Source organism: Melospiza georgiana, chromosome 1, assembly GCF_028018845.1.
Source record: "Melospiza georgiana isolate bMelGeo1 chromosome 1, bMelGeo1.pri, whole genome shotgun sequence".
In the NCBI taxonomy this organism is placed as follows: Eukaryota; Metazoa; Chordata; class Aves; order Passeriformes; family Passerellidae; genus Melospiza; species Melospiza georgiana.
The window spans coordinates 43346273-43367121 of NC_080430.1; the positions used below are offsets into that span (position 1 = coordinate 43346273).

At 41.9% G+C, this 20849-nt stretch overlaps 1 protein-coding gene across 1 annotated transcript in view; it reads left to right on the forward strand.

Annotated features, from left to right (window-relative positions):
- The first annotated feature begins 4238 nt into the window (after positions 1 to 4238).
- SH3BP5 (SH3 domain binding protein 5) overlaps positions 4239 to 20849 on the forward strand; it is a 49546-nt gene continuing 32935 nt past the window's right edge. Inside the window, exons 1-3 of the mRNA XM_058020368.1 lie at positions 4239 to 4369; positions 6526 to 6588; positions 15969 to 16097. Of these exons, the coding sequence (XP_057876351.1) occupies positions 4289 to 4369; positions 6526 to 6588; positions 15969 to 16097 (273 nt within the window). The 5' untranslated portion in view covers positions 4239 to 4288. The remainder of the gene's footprint in view (positions 4370 to 6525; positions 6589 to 15968; positions 16098 to 20849) is intronic.

Here is a 20849-nt window from a genome sequence, read left to right on the forward strand (position 1 = left end):
ATGCTCATAAATGTATTTTGGGGACTGTGTTACTCCTTAGAATTGGACTGTTTATACTTCTCTGTTCGTTTTTTAGTAAATTATTTAAAACTCAATTACAACATCCCTTCAACATTTGAAGCCAATTGAAAGTTAGCCTCTAGCACCATCATCAAGGGAAGCAGAAGAATTTCTCAGAGCAGAACTGTTTCTCCAGTCCCTGTGAGGAGAGGGGCAGTATTCTGTAAGCAGGGTTCTGTCTCTTAGGCTGTTTTCTCCTGGAACACTTCCGTGAGCTGAAATGTGTCTTCAGTAATCAAATGTGCATTAATTAGTCCTGAACTTTGCTTAATTTGCTATCAATGTTCAGAAAGAGAAGATTCATGTTTATGAGGAAGGAAATGCAACTTTTGATTGGTGTTTTCAGCTCTTGCCTCTAGTGCTGGGGCAGAAGCAAGCTTTGAGGGCAAGTATGAACAGAAATTCAAATGTAAGATGAGATTTGGAAAAAAATCTTCCTTAAAATCCATTCAGAATCTACCATTATCAAATATATGTAAAATTACACTATCCATTCCCTTTGAATTTTATCCCTAAATTAACTATAGTCATTAGGATGTTTCCTCAGGCAATTCTTCACTGATGCATACTTCTTCCCAGCTGATTTTATTTAAAATGCAACTTCTAGTTCCCCATGGTTATTCAGCAATGTAATAGCGAATCTACAAACCATCTTCCAGAATGAGGAAGAGAATTCTTCTCTGAATTCCTTCCTCAAAGTACAGACATTTCAATCTCTCCCTTGCCAAATCTTTCCCTTGCCTGTACACTGAGGATTTCTGTGGGACTAGATAATGTGTTTATGTAGCAGCTTACCCCAAAAGTAGAGCTGCAGCTGTACTCTCAGCCAGAACATCACCCTTGCCAAGGGATTTCTGTGCTCCAGGGCTTGATGTTAATGATAAAGCTTGCACCCTAAATGCTTGCTGTAATGTAAGGCAGAGGTGTTGCCTGATCCACTTAAATTGGTTGCTGAAGCAGCTTGGATTGCTTGGACTGTGGCTTTTCCTTCATCAGAACCTCTCCTTGTGCTTTTTAGTTGAGCTGTACCCTCTTCAGCACAGCTCATGTTAAGTTGCAGCCTAGCCTGACAAGTCTGGACTAATTCTCTGCTGTGGCCACTCTGGAATCCCATTAGTGAAAGAGCAAGTGGTTTCTTCCTGCCTTGACTTCAGAGTGCTTTGTTCAAATATTGAATACTTGGGACTGGGGTTTTGAAATATTGATACAGGAGAGAGTACAGACTGTCTCGGTCAGGCCTCGTGCAAGCTTTGCTCAGACGCCTTGGCGCACGTAGGGCCTGTGGGGGAAGGAAAAGGTCAGCATGACTGGATTTTTGGGAGTGCGGTGGGGCTGGGGAGCACTCTGGCCTTCAACAGATTGTGTAGGAGGGATTTGCTGGGATGGGATCACTCATGATTGGACAAAAATAACACCCAAAGGCCATCTACTGCAGCTCACTTGCACAGGATTGACCTAAGGAGAGCATAGAACCATAGAATGGTTTGGGCTGGAAGGGACCTGAAATATCCTCTAACCATGGGCATCAATGGCTTCCATTATAGTAGGGTGCACAAAGCCCCATCCAGCCTGGCCTTGAACACTGCCAGGGATGGGGGATCCATAACTTCTGTGGGCAACCTGTGCCAGTGCCTCACCAGCCCCACAGTAAAGAACTTCATCTGATACGCCATTCCAGAATGGATCAGAGTGGGGGAATCACCTCCCTTACCTGCTGCTCGTGCTTCTCTTGATGCAGCCCAAGATGTGGTTGGCTTTCTGGGCTGCAAGCACACATTTCTGAATCATGTTGGTCTTGTCAACCAACACTCTCATGTCCTTCTCTCCATGGCTGCTCTCAGTACATTCTCCACCCAGCCTGTATTTTTGCTTGGGATGCCCCAACCCATGTGCAGCAGCTTGCACTTGGCGTAGTTGAACTCCAAGAGGTTGGCCCAGACCCACCTCTCACACCTGTCAAGGTCCCTCCAGATGATGTCCCTTCCCTCCAAGCTGTCACACAACTTGGTGTCACCAACACAAGCTCCACACAGCTTGGTGTCACCAACAAACCTGTGGAGACCATGCCCACGTGTGATACACAGGTTTGTTCCTCAGGTATTTCTGGGGTCCTGCTGCCCTTTGCACAGGACAGCACTTTCAACAAAACCCATTCCATGGCGAAGAGAAGAAAATGAACATGTAAATAATAGCCTTGAGTCTCTTATTGATCTTTATTTTACTGCATAGTCTCCCTTTCCCTGTTCTGTCAAGTCTTTTCCTTCAGGCCACTTTTCTGTTAATGCCTTAGTGATGTCTGCAGTAGTGACAGACGTGCATTCTTCAGTGATTTTATTATATCCAGATCTGCCCAATGTATTGGCTTGATATAAAATGATCTCAATGGCCTCAGGGCTCTATGAGAGATTTCAGATTCGTGGGAAAAGGGGCTTGTGTATCCACATCATCTCTTGCACAGTGCTAAGCTCTGCAGGCAGCTCTCCCAACTTTCTGAATCTAAATAGACAGACAGCTTGCTCTGAGTGTGGCAGATTGAGGACTTTGGCTGGATCTTTTCGAGCTGCAATAATTATGGGAATTGTCACAGTGGCAATGGAAGAAGAGGGTCCTTTGTGCAAACATAACAAGTCTCTTTGGGAGAGCATCTGTGCTCAGGAGCACTTCTGTACCCCAAACAGTGGGCAGTGCTTTCTGTGACATTGCCATGGGTCAGCCTGTGCAGTTTTGGAGGAGCAGGGCATGGCTGCAGTGAACCTTTTATATGGTCTTGTTTTTTAGAAATCGAAGTGGTAACAGCAGGACTGTCCACATTAAGTCTTAAATGTGCAGCTTTGCATTTTCTGTGCTGTTTTAGGATGATGGGAGTGTTGGACATTTGACCACTACAGTCTTGGCATGAGCCACAGCACACCAGGGAAAAGAAACACCAAGGTCCTGGGAACCTCTGGCTGTGTGTACTCACTGGAATCCCTTAACAGACAGCAGTAAGAGCAAACACTTGGCTTTGGCTAATTTGGTTTTTGGTTTGTTTTTATTTTTTCCCCCTCCTTAACATGATTTTTTTCTGCTGTGAGCAGTGAAGATGTTGCAAACAACCCATCTGCGTTTTTGCAACACCTCCTCTGTTCCTTGATTATTTTAGGTTGTTGGTGTCACTTTGCATGTTTATACTATTTTCAAATGTTTATGTCACTCTCTTCCCATAGTTTGTTTTTTTCCCCCCCTGGTTGCTTTATAGCATTTGGAAGAGTTTGACTGGTTTTCTTTTGCCTCCTTTTTTACCTTAGTTACCTTAGCAATGTTAATTTTTATCATCTTATTTTACCTCCCTCTTATTTTTATCCTATAAAGAGATATGAGATTCTTTTTCACCTTCAGTCTCACAAAGGATGCTCCTTTCTTCACCACATCTAAACTTTCCATTTTTTTTTTACTACCTTTTGAGGATTTTTCTAACAAAAAAATTGGGTTAAATTAATAGTGGTAGTTTAAAGGTGGAAACATATTCCTCATTTGTTCAAAATAACTTGTTATCCACCCCTGTGATTAGGGAGACACTAATCTGAAGTGCTCTGCTAGACATGGGCCACGCATGTACATATTTCTTGCACAAAGTTCCTTTTTACTGACAACAAAAGGATGTGTCTTCAGTATGTCTTTTTCTACTGCATGCAGTAGGCACAATAGTTGCCCGCTTAGCTGCCACACAATAGAAATCTGGGTTTCATTTGAATTTTCAAGCTTGTTGAAAGTGCCTTTAGTATTTTCCTCTTCTAATTTTTTCTTCTCTCCATGGGCATGTCAGCCTCCAGCAGAGCTTGAAAAAGAGGGAAGAAGAAAAGAAGGGGGGGCTGAAAAAAATAAATTAAAAAAGCCAGCAAGGTGTCCTCAGCGTTTCCCTGCACCTGGAACTACTCATCCCTCTTTCACGCAGCGCCCTTGCGGGGGGGACCCAGGAATTAGCAGGCCAGGAAAACGAGGCGTGAGGGAGCGTTAAAATAAAAATAAAGAAAAATAAAAAAAGAAGAAGAAGAAGGGGGAAAAAAAGAGGAAACCCCGCAATTCGGCGCTGCTCTCCTGGCTGCGCGGCGAAGGCACAAAGAGACGGGGGCGCTGTGGGGAGGGAGGGGTTCCCCCGGAGGCGGGGCCGGGCCGGGAGCGGCGGCAGCAGCAGCAGCGGGAGCGGGAGGCGCCGGCGGCGGCTGAGGCTGAGGGAGCGGGAGCCGCCATGGAGCCGGGGGGCCGGCGGGGCCGCCCCGCCGAGGAACCAGCGCGGCCCGAGGACGAGGAGGTGGATCCCCGCATCCAGGTGAGGGCCTGCCTGCCTGCCGAGGGGCGGCTGCGCTTCCTTAAGTTCGTTTTAGTATGTGCGTTATGGCTGTATGAAGCAATGTAATGTAATGTATGTAATAATGGTTGCCTTTTATTTCATTGCTTTTGCTGCGTATGTGCATACATACATACATACATATATATATATATATATATGTATATATATGTACATACATACGCTCACGCATACATCCATACATACACACATATGTGTGTCTATATATATATATATATATATATATATATTTTTTTTTTTTTTTTTTTCCCCCCGGGTGTCTCGGCGCCCCCGGGCGCCCCAGCCCTTTGTTACCCCGGGCATCGCTCCCGCCCGGCTCTCCTGGCCGTCCCTCCTTCTCCTCCTCCTGCTGCCGAAATCCCCCCATCCCCTTTTTAGTTTTGACCATGACAGCGTGACCTTGCTTGTGGAGCGGGGCTTAGAAATTCATAAATGCGGGAAAATGGGGTTTTAAATTTTGTCTCATTATTTTTATCGTTATTTTCTTGTTTCTTGTAAAAGGGAGCTTTAGTGGAATATGGTGCTTCCTCTCAGTGAATGCCTTCTGCAATGGTTTTTATTCTTGCATGGTTTCCAAACAAAGCTTTTCTCCCCAAAATCGTGTCTCGACCAATAGCACGGTGCAAACTTGCAGCACGCTGTGGTCCCTGAAATGAAATGTATTTTTAGGTCTCTGCAGATTTATGGCTTTTGCCTCCAGCATTGCTGGTACTGCTTGTCATGAATGAATATAACACGTGTGTACATTGCTGAGAGGATCCTTGGCGTAGGTCCCTGCTCGCTGTAATTGTCATTCTTTTCTCCATCGCGAGCATTTTGTTTTCCAGGGCTGTGCAGAGCCATTGCAAAATTCCCAAAACATGGTTACACAGAGCGAGGCCCTCAGCCAAAAGCTAGCCTGGTACTGCCCTGATTTTAAGAGGCTGAGCTTGGTTGGTGTCTATTGATCTAATTTTGGCCATAGGTTCTTCAGCTTGCTACACATTTCCACGTATACGATTTGTGAATTGTTGGCAAAACAATTGTTTTTGTTCAGTTTTCTGTTTGGTTTGAAAAACAGGCTGCTGTGTCTGCTTCCGTGAGAGCCATGAGGTTTTGAGCCTTACAGTAAGAGACAATTAGGTAATTTTTGGATGAGTGTTTGTTTCAGACAACATGGATAACCAAGTAGGTGTTTTCCAAGTCCTAGGAGTAGGAAATGAAATCTGACTGCTGGGGATAAGAGAGCTAAACTGTTGTAATGAATTCCTTTCTGGTTGTAACCAGAGTCATTCTTGTAGTCCAGTGGGAAGCTGCTCAAGTGACAATCAATTTACAACATTTGGTTTGTACAGCAAAACATTTCCAGGCGTGTTCTGTTACACTGGTTGACGATTAAATAACGTTTAAATTGGAGAACACTCCTGTTAAAAATCTAGTAATCATGTTGCCCAGATAAAGAAAGCTATCAGATCTCTTCCTAAGGGTTGCTTTTTGAGGTAAGAAAGTCAGTAAGAATGAGCTTTATTTTTACAGTAACTTCATTCATGCCAACACCACTTCTACTACGTATTTATTCAAGGGATTTAACACCTTTTTTTCTGCTGTTAGGGGATCAAAGTGTTGGCAGGAAGGCAAATTATGTAAACATAATTGTATATGTCCCGTGGACTGGTTGGGTTAAGAAATGATTTGCTAAAATCCAAAATAAAATGATCCTCATGTGGCAAGATATGTTTCTTATCAGTTCTGTCCTTTCACTGTGTGTCTCCTGTGAGAGTACAAACTGCTGATCTTCTGGGGTGGGTGTGTCTGTCTCTCAAGTACCTCTCTGATATTGACTACATTGATTAATGAGACAGAGCTTACTGTACCTTCTGTTTATTTGTAATAGTGAAGAAGTAGCCGGAATAGGAAATCTGTTGCCTTGACATAAAACTACAGAGCTTCTCTTATTATTTTTTCTTTTAAGTAGTAAAGTAGAAGACCAGTGGCAAAGTTAAGCTGGGCATCTCGAGGTTTCCTCTTTTCACTAAATTCAGCCCTTGGGAGCTGTCAGTGGGGATGCTGAATGAGCCTTCTCAGACGTGTTTTTTCCCCTGATTTCTTACTATGCATCCGACTTTCTTTCCTTCTAGGGGGAGCTAGAAAAACTGAATCAATCTACAGATGATATCAACCGCAGAGAGACGGAGCTGGAGGTACAGAATTTACCCTTGCATTTTCCTTTTGTGCATGTTGGATTGTGTGAATGAAAGGACAGTGGTTTTGAGTGCGTTGCCTCCTTAATTTGTGCATCCTGAATGGTAATTTTGCAGCAAGAGTCTGGTGATGATGTTTTTAAAGGTATGAATTGACCTAACAGGGAAAGGTAGAGGTATTCTGACAGTGGAAAAACCCTGTGTGGAGAACCTCACACACAACCACTGCCAGAACTTATTTTTAGGTTTTGACACTAAGCTTAGACAAGTTTTATTTTCACAAGTCACTGTTTTGTGTTTGTTGATTATAGACAGGGAAAGTTATTTGGTTAAGAGGTTTCTGTCTGCCAGGATCTTCTCTTTGGTGGCTGTTTGGGGTTTTTTTAGATTGTTATCTTTGCCTTTTTTGTCATCACTTCCTGAGCAAGGAAGGTGATGAAGGAAAGTTGGAATAAAAGACTTCCTGCTTATACAGAGAGGTTTTCAGGGATACTTAAAAATCTAAAGCAAATTCTAGAGAAATTGTTTCTAAATCCCCAAATTTGAGCTTCATCTACTTGCTAGTTATTCTGGAAGGCTCAGCATTATTGATCTAATAGTGAAGCAAAACAAACTATCCTGTGTGTGTGTCTGAATTTTCTTTTGTTTGCAAAACAAAGAAGATAAACACAATGGAAGTGTAAGACAAATATGTGCTAAAGAAAAACTGGCACAAAATATGACTTTACATTCTGAATAATTTTGATATCATTACAAAATCTTGAATATTGTATTAAATAAAACATTCTGAGATTGCAGTGAGGAGCATGCTATAGAAATACATCTGTAGATTTCTGTCTGTACCTTCAAAATATCGAAGTATGGTTTGTTTGTTTCTTTTTAATTTTTTTCCCCTCTTGGGTGTCTTGTCATGAGATGGATACCTCAAGCATGGGGTGGCTCTTGGTATAATTTTAAAATACTGGAATATCCACTGAAAGCACTGAACAGAAAATGGGGTTGTGATTTTGGACAAGCCTTGTCTTGTAGGTTTTTTCTTATCCCCACTTGTATGCATATTCTGTCATTGTGGCATGTAGATTATGAATTCATTGGTTAATAAACTTAGTTAAATGGGGAACTGTTTGTTATGCATAATGAAACAGTATTTTTGCTGTGAGACCTGTTCAATGGCACTAGCATGATTTAAATTTTATGAGTGAACTTTAAAAATCAGTATTCTAGTCTGCACTAGAAGCAATTAAATGAACTTCAGGAATCTTTATATAGATATATTGAAAAAAATTATCATATGTATCTTTTCAGTCTCCTTATTTCATGCTGAGGTACTGAAATTGAAAGATGGTGTTATGGATAGTTGCCTGGATTTCATTAATTTTGTCATAACCTTGCACTGAGGACATGTTATGAAGCAGATGGAATAGTAATAATAATGCAAAGGCATCCTCATGAAATAAATCCCAGTGACTTTAAGATGGGATTTTGCTGCTTGATTAAAATTATTCATGTGATCAAGTGTTTGTGGAGCCTGCAGATTTGTAGCTGCTGTGTGTGTGGCACATGCTGAGCTGTAGAGGCTGAAAGGCTCCTGGAAATATAACTGTAAATAAAGGAGCAGAATTTCCACATTAACTTGGTCTTACATTGTTGCTTGCTCAGCCTGGTAAATACCAGGTGTTAGATAGGTAGAAAATCATATAATCATTCTCTGCATTTGCCATTAAGTGTTTGCTGCAGATCTATCTGTACTACTTACTGTAAGCAGTTTTTGATGGAATTAAGGTGAAATACCACCAAGAGGATGCTTTCTTGAATGTTTCCTCTTTGCTTTTCATCCAAAAATCTTATTATTGGATGGGTGCCAGTTTGTGGTATCATGCAACTGCATAATTTTTAATCTGAAAAGATTTTCATTACATTTTATCTGCTTAAATATGCAGTTTGGATGATGTAAGCAATGCTTAATTTATATCCATGTTGATAAATGCATTTTAAATGGACTTAAAACCTTTCTAGGGGAAAGGAATAAAAAATCCCACGACACCCAACACTTGTGGTTAGCAGAAAATCTCTGCATTCATACTCTGCACAAGAAAAGAAAAATTTGCCAAGCAGCCTTACTTATAGGAAAGTTTGGAAGGAGGAGTTTGGAACTGGGATCATTCTGCTTCAAAGGCTTCCAAAATCCATGAATGCTGTTGAAAATGTGGGCTTCTGGGAGAGCCATGCTGAGTTTCCCTTTGAAGATTTACACTTTTGGCTCTTATTAGCTGCTTTGGGTCCCTCTTGCTGCCCCTTCCTAGTTTGTGGTGTTCCTGCTATATTTCATTGGAAGAGAGATTTGTGTGGGTGTTTTTTAACCAGACAATGGAGTTAGATTTATCCTGTTTTGCTAGTATAATTTTCTTTATCTTTCCAATATCTTTAATGGGAACATAGATGTATCATTGCATTATTTAGAGCACAAGTTGCTGACGGCCAGCTTCCTGTAATGTTACTTTGTGGTCCATAGATTCCCACTGTTGATTTTTTTTTCCCCAGAATAATCTGGAAAAGCAATGGGAGTGTTTGAGTAGAAGGTATATTTCTTTGAAGGAAGTTCAGAAAAAGACACCCATGTTTTTGTGACTTGATGTTCTCTCTGATAAGCAGGAAGGGTAACCTTGTGGCATCTGAATTCTGCGAGACTTTTCTGGACTTCCTGCATGTAGCTTTGTGTGACTTGCTCTAAGTGAGAATTCTGGCTGTCTCCAGTTCCCATTAACTGGAAAAAAAAAAGCTGTTAAATCCTTCTAAACCCATGCTTCTGTTCTTGCTGTGCCTCAGGTCTGCATCTGCAGAGTGGAAGTAATAATGCTGTGTTGCCCAGTGGAAAATGTTATGGGCTGAATTCAGTCGAGGCTTCTAGGATTTTGAGGCTGCACTGGCCTGGAGTAGCCACAGGAATGTCCTTGTTTGAGCAATGTAGAAAATACTGGTGTCTGCTGCTTACAGAGGTGATAAAATGGGGAATTCTGTTTTGAGTTCACCAGCCTGCCACTTCTTTAAGTTCTGCTCTGCCACTGCCATATGACCTGTTTCTAAGTTGAACAGCCTGGGTTTTTTAATCTTTTAAAATAACTTCTGCACCCATACCGCCTGTGAGAGCACTGGATATACATGCATGGCATGGCTTGAGCAGATACATTGAAGTTGGATGCATATATTCTTTTACTTGGAAGAATTACTCATTTTTGCTCTTTTGACCTATCCTATTAAACCCTGAAGAAACATCCTGACCTGCTGACACTCCCTGCATGTTCAGGAGCTGCTGAAGGGCACCGAGTGGCTCGTGGTTATATGTTGCGTTAATGTATTGCCTGTTAATGAATCTTTGATTAGACTTGATTTAAAATCCATAATGCTGCTCATCCTAAGTGCAGCACTGAGTACTGACACAGCAGAAGGGTGGTAATGGTTCTCTGAGGGATTTAACACTTGACTTCGCTAATGTCCCTGTTTATGTTTCAAGTGTCCGTGAAGGGCTGGGGGAAACGCCTTGCAGGCGAGATACAAGTGTGCTTTGGCCAAATGCAAGAGGTTTTTCCTGTTTATTGGAAGTGCATCTCCATATGAGCTCGCATCAGGAGCTGTGAATGTCCTTAGCGAATGTGCAGGGTTTGTCTGTCCGGCCAGCTCACAGAGGGCTTGGACTGGCGCTGAAAGTACAACTCAGCTGTAACAAATTAACCCCTCTGGCAGCCTTGTGGGGAGGGGAAATGCAGCACGTACCATGAAAGTTACCACTGGAATCCCAGCGATCCCAAATGTGGTTTTTGTTAGAGAGAGTTTTTTGTGTTGCTGGAGCTACGAGCTTGCCAGTGTTTGTTCAGATACTGCACAGGAAGACTGGAGCTGAACAGTGCTGCTTTCAGCCATGCTCCTTATCAGAGGGCCTGGCTGGCATCCTTCTTGTGTGCTTGCCTAGATCCCCTAGTCCTGATCTGCAACACTTTGTGTTACTTTTAGTCCTGGGTTTATCATAAAGGTCACCCTGGGTTGTTGTTGGATATAAGGGAAGGGGTTTATTAGTTGTGGTGCTCTTTCACTGGTGAGCCTTGTCAGCATTTGAGCCCCTCTCAGAAGGGGAAGAACTTTTTGTCATGGTTTAACCCCAGCTAGCTGCTGAGCATGACATAGCCCCTTGCTCCCTCTTTGTCGGTGTGGGAGAAGCAGAAGAGTAGAAGTGAGAAAACCCACGGGTTGAGATAAAGGCAGTTAAGTAAAGCAAAAGCTGCACACACAAGCAAAACAAAACAAGGAATTAATTCTCTGCTTCCCACTGGCAGGCAGATATTCACCAGTTATTTAGAATTGCTTCTTACTTCTTCACTAAAATACTTGGCTTTAGGAAAAAAACTTGAGCTGTTGACCCTGTCACATATAAAACATGTAAGTAGATTTTAAGGAAAAATCCTCCATCTTTCAGGTTTTAGACAAATGACCTCTCAGTGTCTGGAATCTCATTCTGAGCGTGCCTGCTTGGCTTGAGGAAACATCTATCAGTGGAAACATCCGCCACCTTATCAGTATCCCTGTGCAGCATTTTCCAGTGTCCACAAAAGAATGCAGAGATAAGGGCAGAGCAGCTCACTGGCTGCTGTTCCTGCTGGCTTTGGGAGGAGCATGTACATGTGTGATGGATTTGTCCAGCACTATCAGGACAAATCTTTCCACATTTCTTTGTGATCTACTTGCTTCCATAGGAAATGGCTCCTGTGTGTGAATTCCTTGTTGTTTTGCCTTCTGCTTTCATCCAAGGATGGGCAAGGGAAGGCTTCTTCCTCTGCTGTGGCTCTGGAAAAATTTTGTCAACCAAGTGAGTCAAAGGGCTTTACTTGGTTCATGTTCTTGATGTAAAGACGGGTTTCCAGTCTGAGAGAGGAAGGGTTAGGTGGAGAAATCTTGCTTTGGAAGGAGCACTCACCCTCCCATGCCTGCTTTCTTCTCTCTTCTTCTGAGAGAATTAAAAACATTTGTAGTAAAAAGTATTGGTAGTCTCAGTTTGTCACTGTCTGCAAGCAGGAGATTAGAGCAGCTTTCAGGTACTGATTTTTTAATTATTCTTAGATGGCAAAATAGTAGCTGCCTAAAAAAAAAACAAATGGAAGGCTTTTCTTATCCCTTAAAAATGGAGATACTACTACTTTTCCCCTTCCTTGCACTTTGTTTTTAAGATTTGGTTGCCAGTCTGGCTTACTTGAGCTGCTCAGGTACCAAAGAGACATTTAAAGCGTCCTTAACTAGTTTGATGCTTGAAGGTGGATTTCTGAGCATACCTTGTGCATCTGTTTTGGTGTGGATGTGTGATGCTGATGCTGGTTTAGCTTGGAGGTGAGCTTTGGCAGCTGCTGGGTCTTTGTAGCAGAGGAGATGGTACGGATCCTGTCAGCCTCCTGGAAATAGATGAAGGCTGTCTCTCAGCCAGCAGTTCCATTTCCAAGCACCTCCCGTGCTTGCCAGAGGTTCTGCTCACCAGACTGGCAGAAGGGTCACGAGACAGCCTTTGTAAATGAAATTTAGATGTGCTTGGTACTAGGATGATTCAGACATGGTTGATATGTAAAGCTCATTTTAAAAATAGAATTGTTTGAAAATACATGTTTCATTTGATGGGCAGAAATAGTTATTTACTTGTCATCTGGCATCTAACACCAGCTCATCACCATCACTCATGAGTGAGGAAAACAGGCCTGCATTTTTTCCTCTGACAGGTGCAGTATGGGTTGAAAATTGTATTTTAGTTTTTCAGTTTTTTCCCCACATTTGAGAATGGATCTTCAAAATGCTGCTGTAAGGATGACCTGTCCTTAAGTGTGGTCCCTCTTTCTGGTGCAGTATCAAAAAGCTGCCCAGCAGCAAAGCAAAGTCTGCTTTTAATAATGGGCTATTGCAGCAAAACCATATATGGGGTAGAGGTCTGGCATGCTCCTTAAGACAACACTAGTGAAATCTCTTTTGAAAGAAAAGTGCTAAGGATTTCCAGAAAGAAAGCTGATGAGCATGGAGCTCTTGCAGCCATAGAACAAGATGCTGAAATGTAAACTGCAGCTGTCCACGTGCTACACTAAATGCTCTGCCTGCTGGAGTGTGTGTATGACAAACACCTAGCTAGTGAGAGTCTCCTTGTTAAGGCTGTAATTTAAATAAGAAGCTTCTCCTGCTACTTTTTTTTTTTTTTTTTTTTTTTTTTTTTTTTTTTACCTTGCAACACACATTGAGGATAAATGCCTTAATCGGCTTTTGTCCAGCTTGTAAAAGGTTTATCATCATCTCATTTGAGCAAATAGGAGGGGGAAAAAACATTGAAAGCTGACTGGCTAACATTTTCAATGTCACCTTTCTATTTCTGAAATCAGAAGCAAGGTGTTCTTAAAAATGATCAGAGAGGATTAGGAGTGAGTAGAGGGGAAAAACACACTTTAAAAATGTCAGGCTGTTTGAGATGTTTTATGTCAGTTGCACTGCTTCTGTTAGAGTCTGTGTACGTGTTCAGTGCAGTGATGAGAAAAACAAAATGTGTTTTTAAAAAAGAAAAAAAAACCAAAACAAAACATAAAAACTGGCCCAGAAATGGTGAGTGTGACTCACATGTTACCTAAGGCTGCTGTTATCAATGAATAACATTTCTGCTGGAATGAGTTATCTTTCAAGAAGCTGAAATACAGAAACTGGAGATTGAGGACTGTGCTAGAAAATTTCTATGGCATATGCTGCGCTGTCTTGGTTTTGCTCACGACAGCAAGTTGCAGGAATTGACATATTTTCCTTTCTCTGTTATCGGTGTGTGCATGATAAAGGTCTAAATGAAGCAAGAGTTTGGCAGTTAAATAGTAACACTTGCATGGAGGGGCAAGTCACACCAGAGGATTTGATAAGTAGCCTGAAAACGTTGTGGTTGTCTTTCTGACATGGATGGAGGACTTACCCTGTGCTGGGCACCACAAATGAGCTGCACTGATGTGCTGTTCTGAGCCTCTGAGTTTTTGATGTGAGTGTCCTCACAGAAAACACTGTTAAGAGGATTTATAGCTTTGAACCACTGAAGGGGATGGCTGGAAACCTTTGGTGGGGATCTCATCCCAGCAGAGAACTGAGCATCTGCTTGTTCTGTCATGCAGAAGGTGTTGGAGCCTGCAGGCTTGTGTCCTGGCAGACAGGAGAATAAATGTCACTAAAATAAGTTGTGATGGATGATACAAAGTTCTGGGGTGCTTTGGTTTTCATTGTTGTTCTTCGCTGCAAGAATGAGGGTGGTCAGACCTAAATTAAGCCTTAAAAGAAGAGCCAGTCATCTTTGGAGGAAAATGATAAACTGGGGTTTCACACAGTGTGTTTTTCTGCTGAAGCTCCCTAACGACTTTGTGGAGTGGAGTTTGCTCGTGGGCAAATGTCTGCTTCACCATTTGTAAGACCTGTGCTTCAGGCACCAGCTAGAGGAGCACTTGGAGTTCAGTAATTTGTATATGCTTCAGAGTTCAAGGGAGATGAATGGGTACAGAAGTTGCTGTTAATTTGACTGCTTTGTTCTTAGTGTCCTTTGTTTTCTTTTGTTTTGTGTTTTTAAACTCCAAGTGGGGACTAGTCATCTTTTTCCTATGGGATAAGACTGTGTATAATTATTAGATGAGTAAATTTGGGGTAGGTCTCCAAGCACAGATTTGTAGTGGTGGTTTCTTTGTTCCAAGTGATCTTACAAACATGGGAACTGAACTTCTGGATGAATCACTGCATTAGGATTTTTTCACTTAAATTATTTTGCCTAACTAATATCCTTAAATGCAGCTTTCACAAAGAGAGTGAAATCTTCTGGCTCATTCATTTAGAAATGAGCTTTTAATTCTGTTCCTACACCTGCAAAGAATTTTTCACTTTATTAAATATACTTCAGTACTTATTTTTTTTCTTGCAATATAGTCATCATGCTTGGAGTCTTTTTTCAGTTACTTATGAAACTCATTTTGAGCAGTGAACCATGTATGGTCCAGTAACTTAATTGGAAATATTCAAATTTTTCTCACTGAGAAAATCATTGACTCGATAAATATTGTTTAAATGATACATTTCAGGCTTTCACTGAGAAATGAGATTATTGACTGGATTTGAGTTAATGAAATAATAAGTTAATGTCCATTTAATTCTCCATTTTTGACCTTGTTACCCATTTGAATAATTCCTTAGAATAAATTGGAGTACCTTAAGAATCCAAAGCTATTTGGCCTGGTCTAAGATAATGCTGATGCTGGTTCAGGTTTTACATAACACTGAAAAGGAAGCAAAGAAGCTTTTACAGAAGTATATTGCTTTTTCTGCAAAAACTGATGTATTGTTGCATTTTTTTTTCCACTTCTGAGAGCATAGTGGCAGCTTGCAATGTATTTTAAATCTTCCAGTGAATAAGCAGTTTTGCATTCTAGAAATCGTCAACAATAATGACAAAACCCTCCTGAATTAGGGCACTTCTTGAAGCCAGCTGCTTCCTGATTATCAACATGTCACTCCAGCAGTCTGCATAAATGTTGCACTCTAATTAGAGTTACAAGCCTTGTTGAGAGCTCACATGGCCCTTCCTCTTCATCTCCTTAAATCCTGGGCCAGGTCCCAGCCTGAATTTGCATCAATCTGCAATAATTTCATATATTTAGAGTCTGTGGTGGATTCTGAGATTGAAATCAGAATCACTTTGCTTACATGCGTGGAAATTTCAGCGGAGCAGAGAAAATATTTTAATTGCTTTAGCTAATCATGTAAGGAGTGCAACTCATCCTGTTTGGAAGTAGCTGGGTTTTTTAAATATAGAAAATATTAATAGTGAAGTGGAATGTAGGTGCCCTTCTCCATTGATAGAAACCACAGCTGAAAAGATGGTTTTTCTGTGCCAATTCCAGCTGATTTGCCAGCCTGCTGTGGGGGTTTGGCCTGCCTGCTAGCAGCATTCTAGCTTTATGTATGTGAGATGTCTTTGCCATTGAAGTCCCTCTCAGAACTTGTTTCACTGCTGTTTACCTCCTCACAGAGTGAGTAATATACAAACAATTCATTTCTGAGAAACCCTGCCAGAGGTAACATCTAGAACAGGCTGTTGTAGGCTTTGTATAAAAGCTGTCACTGAAAAACAAAGATTTGGTGTCCAGGATGCCAGCTTTAGGATTTGGCTCTGGGTTCCAGGGTTCCTCTGCTGAAAAATTCTGCCTTAATCCAAATGCCAGTGACTGTTCTGAATGTGTCAGCTCCTGTGTGAATCTAAAGAGGAACCTGAAGGTAGGAACAAACAGGTAGAAATAACTTTTAAAGCTCTAATCTGCCTTTGTCCTTTCTTCCCTTCCTGCACCGTTTTGAAGGATGCGCGCCAGAAGTTCCGCTCTGTGCTGGTGGAGGCCACAGTAAAACTGGATGAGCTGGTCAAGAAGATTGGAAAAGCTGTAGAAGACTCTAAACCTTACTGGGAAGCTCGGAGGGTGGCCAGGCAGGTAAGAGCTTTCTGCCTTGTCAGCTTGTGGGCACACACTGGTGGTGTTGCTTCCCTGCTATTAATAACATCCTCGGCACATGCACTTGGCTGACCCTGGGCTGTGCCTTCAGTTGCATGGGAATCAGTGGCAAAATGGATTTCTTCACAGCCACAGCTGCACATGCTCTTCAAACCCACTACAGCTACAGCAGACACAATAGCAAAAGACTAGCTCTCTTCTCTCATAATAAATGGCCTTTCAGAGCTCTGTCCTATCAGTAGTTGTACTTATTTGAAAATACAGTGTAGACATTGTGTATGTGGTTTTTCTTCTTAAATCAAAATGCTCAGCAGCTCAATGGCTGCAGCTGGAAGCCATTGCAGGGAAAAAGGCTGGAGTGGGGCAGGGTCTGGTGCTGATTGGGTTGTGCTGAAGTAGGAAAGTGCTAAGTGTGTCTCTAAAGTGTTTTGGTTTGGGCACAAACTGAGCTTGTCTTTCTCTGTCATCAGGGCCTTACTTCCCATGCCCCAACTACTGCTTGATTACTGATAGGCCTGTGGAGCTCAGGGAAGGATGAAGTGTGGAGGGAAGAGTGTGACCTGCTGGATGAAGAGAAAGCCAGAAAGCTTGTGACATGTCAGGCAGCATCTCATTTTAGGGAGGAAGCTGCAGAGAGTTGAGTGTGTGGAGGCTTAGGCAGTGCTTCTGCTGGGTGTTTGTGGTGGTGGGGCTTGCTGGTGGGTGAGGCTTTTTGGTTTTTTCCCCAAGGGAAGCATGTTCTTGGTTGCTATTTCTGTTTTCTCTTGAGGCAGGAAGAGTCAGGAAGAACTGCCTGGAGCTGCTACTTCTGTGCTTGGCTGGAAGGATGTGTGGGGTGGCATCTGTGGCTGGGTAGCTGGGATGTGACTGTGTTCAAGGGGAGAGTGAGAGATGGGGTGGCATCTGTGAAATATGGGAAAACTGCAGAAGGATTTTGTTCATAGAAGTAGGTAGAGGGATGAGAAAAGTAGAGTAGGTGTGTGCCAGGAGGCAGAGTAAACTCTCAGGATAGGAGAAGGGGAGGGAAGAGAATGTGTCCTCAGAACAGTGACAGGAAAGGGAGGAATGAACAAGCTTCATTTCCTTGAAAGTTGGTGAAGGAGGAACTGGGTTGATGGGATGTGGCATGCAAGGTAATATGTGACTGTGTTGATGTTTTAAATTGCATAGCATTGTTCTGGAGCACTGTCTCAGGTGATGGGGATGAGGTGTAGGGAGTATTAGGCTTAATCCTGCAGACTAGAAGCAGCGTGGCAAAGAGGTAAACTGCCCTGCTTGCTGTGCTTTGAAGTATCTGCCTCTCATCTGTAAGTGCTCTGAAACCCTGCTCTTGAGGGCTATGGTGTGTCTAGGGATAAAGCAGTGGTGAGCTACAGAGTTAGTGATTGTGTAAACTACTATGTGCAATTTGGAAAAACAATCCCTGCCACCCTGCCCTGAGCATGATCTTATACTTCTGTTACTATAAATAGCTGGGTAAGGCACAGCATGCATAGGACTTCAGGAGTTACACTTGGAAGAGTTAATGGTAGAAGCACACACTTTGCAGTACAAAAATAAAACATCAGAAGATCAATTGACTTTGAGGTTTGTAACATCACAAACTCAGGGCAGCAAACTTTGCTCTCTGCCATGAAGCTGGCAGCAGTTTATGTTCTGGAAATGGAGTTTTGTATTGTTATGTCTCTGCTACCCCTGAAATCCATTCAGTCATTCTGGTTCAAAGGTACTTTGCAAGACCACTAAGAAACCCAAGCTCCTGAAGTTCCTTAAATCAGTAGAATCACTGCTCCAGCAGTAGGCTTGTTAGAGGGAACAGTACTTTTTTCCCCAATCCATTCTGTCACTAGCTAGATTTAAATGCTGTTTATCCCATTTATGAATGCTTCACATTCATTTGTGTTTTAATTCCTCGACAGCATTTTATTTTAAAGCAGGGCTTGCCCTTCTAATCACTCATTTTCCTTTTTTTCATTTTGTTTAATGAATCTGGTCATGGAACAGAGTTCTTACTTTGTGTCTGTTCAGCAGACAGAGATAGAAGATGGTCTCTGGTTTCCCTTTTGCCCTTTATCTAATAACATCTTAAAATGGAAAATGTGAGGGCCAAGAGGAATGCAAGCATCGAATGATGGTGAATCTGTCTGGAAGCTGGAAGATTGGAAAGATTGGTGCCAGTCATCAGTAAAGCATCTGCCTAAAGAGTTTTTCTAGTTTTAATTTAATCTAGAAAATTCCACATAACTAGGAGCAAATCCACTATAATAAAGTATGAAGAAGGGCAGAATAGGTAGGGAAATATGAAACTGAAGGAATGTACCAGAGTATTAACATGGTTAGGTGGCAGTTTGTATTTCTCTTTTTACTTTGATTTGCTAAACTGTAGAAGAATCATGGGAAGAGCTTGTTATTATTTTTTTAAAATTAATAATACCATCTAGCCTATGAAGAATTGTCTTCCTCCTCTTTTCTTTACACTTATTTTAGAGCCATTAGACTGCCTCCAGAAATACAGGAACAAGGTTCTTGAGGGCTGAAAGAGCTTTAATTAAACAATAGGGGAAAAATGAGTGACTCTACTGGTAAGAGAAAGGGAAGTGTAAATTCCTGTTTGTTGTTCTCACTAAAGGGAAGTAAAACTATGACCTTGTAAATTTTAAGCCTTTTGGAAATACAGAATTGCATAATTGATGACTCTTAGTTTGGCAGAAATGCAGGAGTTGTCCAGAGTTACTTGGGTTTAAGGTGTCAGCTGCAGGGTAAGTTACCTAATGCAAGCTGTAGTAAGTCACATTGAGGAGTTTGCTTTCACATGGCACCAGCACAAGTCTCTTTTGGAAATACATGAATACATGTTTCATCTATTAAGATAAAACCCATTCAAAACCTATGAGGGCAGTGATGTGGGGTCACCAAAAACCAGGTCACCAACTGAAGTTTTAACACTGGAGAAGCTTTAGGATCTTGAGCCCTTTTGTCTACTCACCCTTATCCCCATCTTGTGCAATCCTGTGTTGGCAGAAGATAGGGAGTTCAAAGCAAATTAACTCTCCTATGCAAAGGTCCTGTAGGATCTTGTTTGTGGAATGTTTGCCAAGAGAGCCATGGCTTGGCCTGTCTCAGGGTGAAACTTTGCTTCACCAGAACATTGGTCCCATGGTGTTAGTCTGAGTACTTTGCCTCCTGAAATGGTGGCACAGGGAGTCAGGATGCTGTCTGTTGGTACCAAAGCAGTAATATTTGGTTTATGCTGAGACTCAAGTGAGATCTAACTCATATTCTTGTTCAAGGAGATTTCATGTAACTTCTGCCAAGACAGAACTGTTGTAATTCCTCATTTGGTACAACAGTGGGCCTTTTGTGTTGATTGCAGACAAAACCTTACTTATTTTGATCCAAATTTGTTGTTAAATCAAATTTTGAAGTACTTGTGCTGTGAGAACATTTTTGTCTTTTCATGTTGTTGTTTAACTTAAGCAGTAATGCCCATGTTCAATGGAAGAACCTAGGCATGTAGAGGATTGTGCAAGTACACAAGCAATGCCCACATTGTAGCAATATGAAATTCCTGTAATCCAGAAGATGGCCCAGGTTCTAAATGTTCAGAAAATCAAACTTCCCATGTTTGTTTGGTTTGGGTGGTGGTTTATTCTTTTTTCTTTTCTTTTTTTTTAGTTTTTTTTTTTTTTTTCACTAGTAGCTGCTTCCCTAGTTGTCTAGTCAAAGAATGAGACTTTTCTTACCCAAAGCTAATGGGGAAGAAGGGTGAAGTTGCCAGGAAACATCAATAATGTAAAGAGCAGTGCTGAGTCTCTGAGGTAAGGAGTGTCTTAAGCCACTCTTGACTTGACATTTTGCAGGGCTGGGGCTGAAAAGTGCCTATGCAATGGTGTTCACAGTGACAGGGATGGGAAGTGTGCTACCTCCCTGGTGACAGGATGCTGTGCAAAGGCAAGCGTGGTCTGATGCATAGATCACTGGGCTGGCAGGGGCTGATTTTGTGCTGCAGCATGGCACAGATGAATGACTTCATCTCTCTCTCAGTTCCCATGTAAAATGAAGCTGTCAAGCTGCTGTGAAGCTGAGTTCATTAAGGGAAGTAAAAGCACTTTGGGGTCACTGGGTGAGAGGTGCCATTTAAACACTGCTGTCCATACATCATCACTTGTGAGCCCATAGACAAATTGAGCAGGAGATGTGCCTTTCTGCTTTGCTTCTGCTGGAAAAATAATCTGAGAAAAGTGTATTCCCACCCCCACAAATAAAACAATCCATGTATTTTTACTGATCCTAACCTGACTAAAAGCCCTGGGAGTATTGTTTTTAATTGACCTTCAGCATTGTTTTGGTTTGGTTTTGGTTCTTTTTTGTTGGTTGGTTTTTGCTTGGTGGTGGGCTGGTTTGGTTGGTTTGGTTTTGTGGCAGGGTGAGGGATTATGTTTTATTGGCTCAGATTGGGAGTGAGGAAGCTTTGCTGAACTTCAGTATTGAGCCTATTTGGGAGAGGCATGGTATTGCTTTGTGATATTCCCTTCACCCTTCTGCCCCCTGCCTCATTTAGCTTTTAAAATAAGTGTCAGAAAACTTACTTCAGGCAAAAATAGGTGAAAGATCTATGCTAGGTCATACCTAGCAAAGATAGAAACTTGGAACTAGTACCCACCTGTACCATGTGTTCTTACAGCAATATGTTGGAGGATATCCATGTTCTGCTTCCTCTTGGGTCAGTCT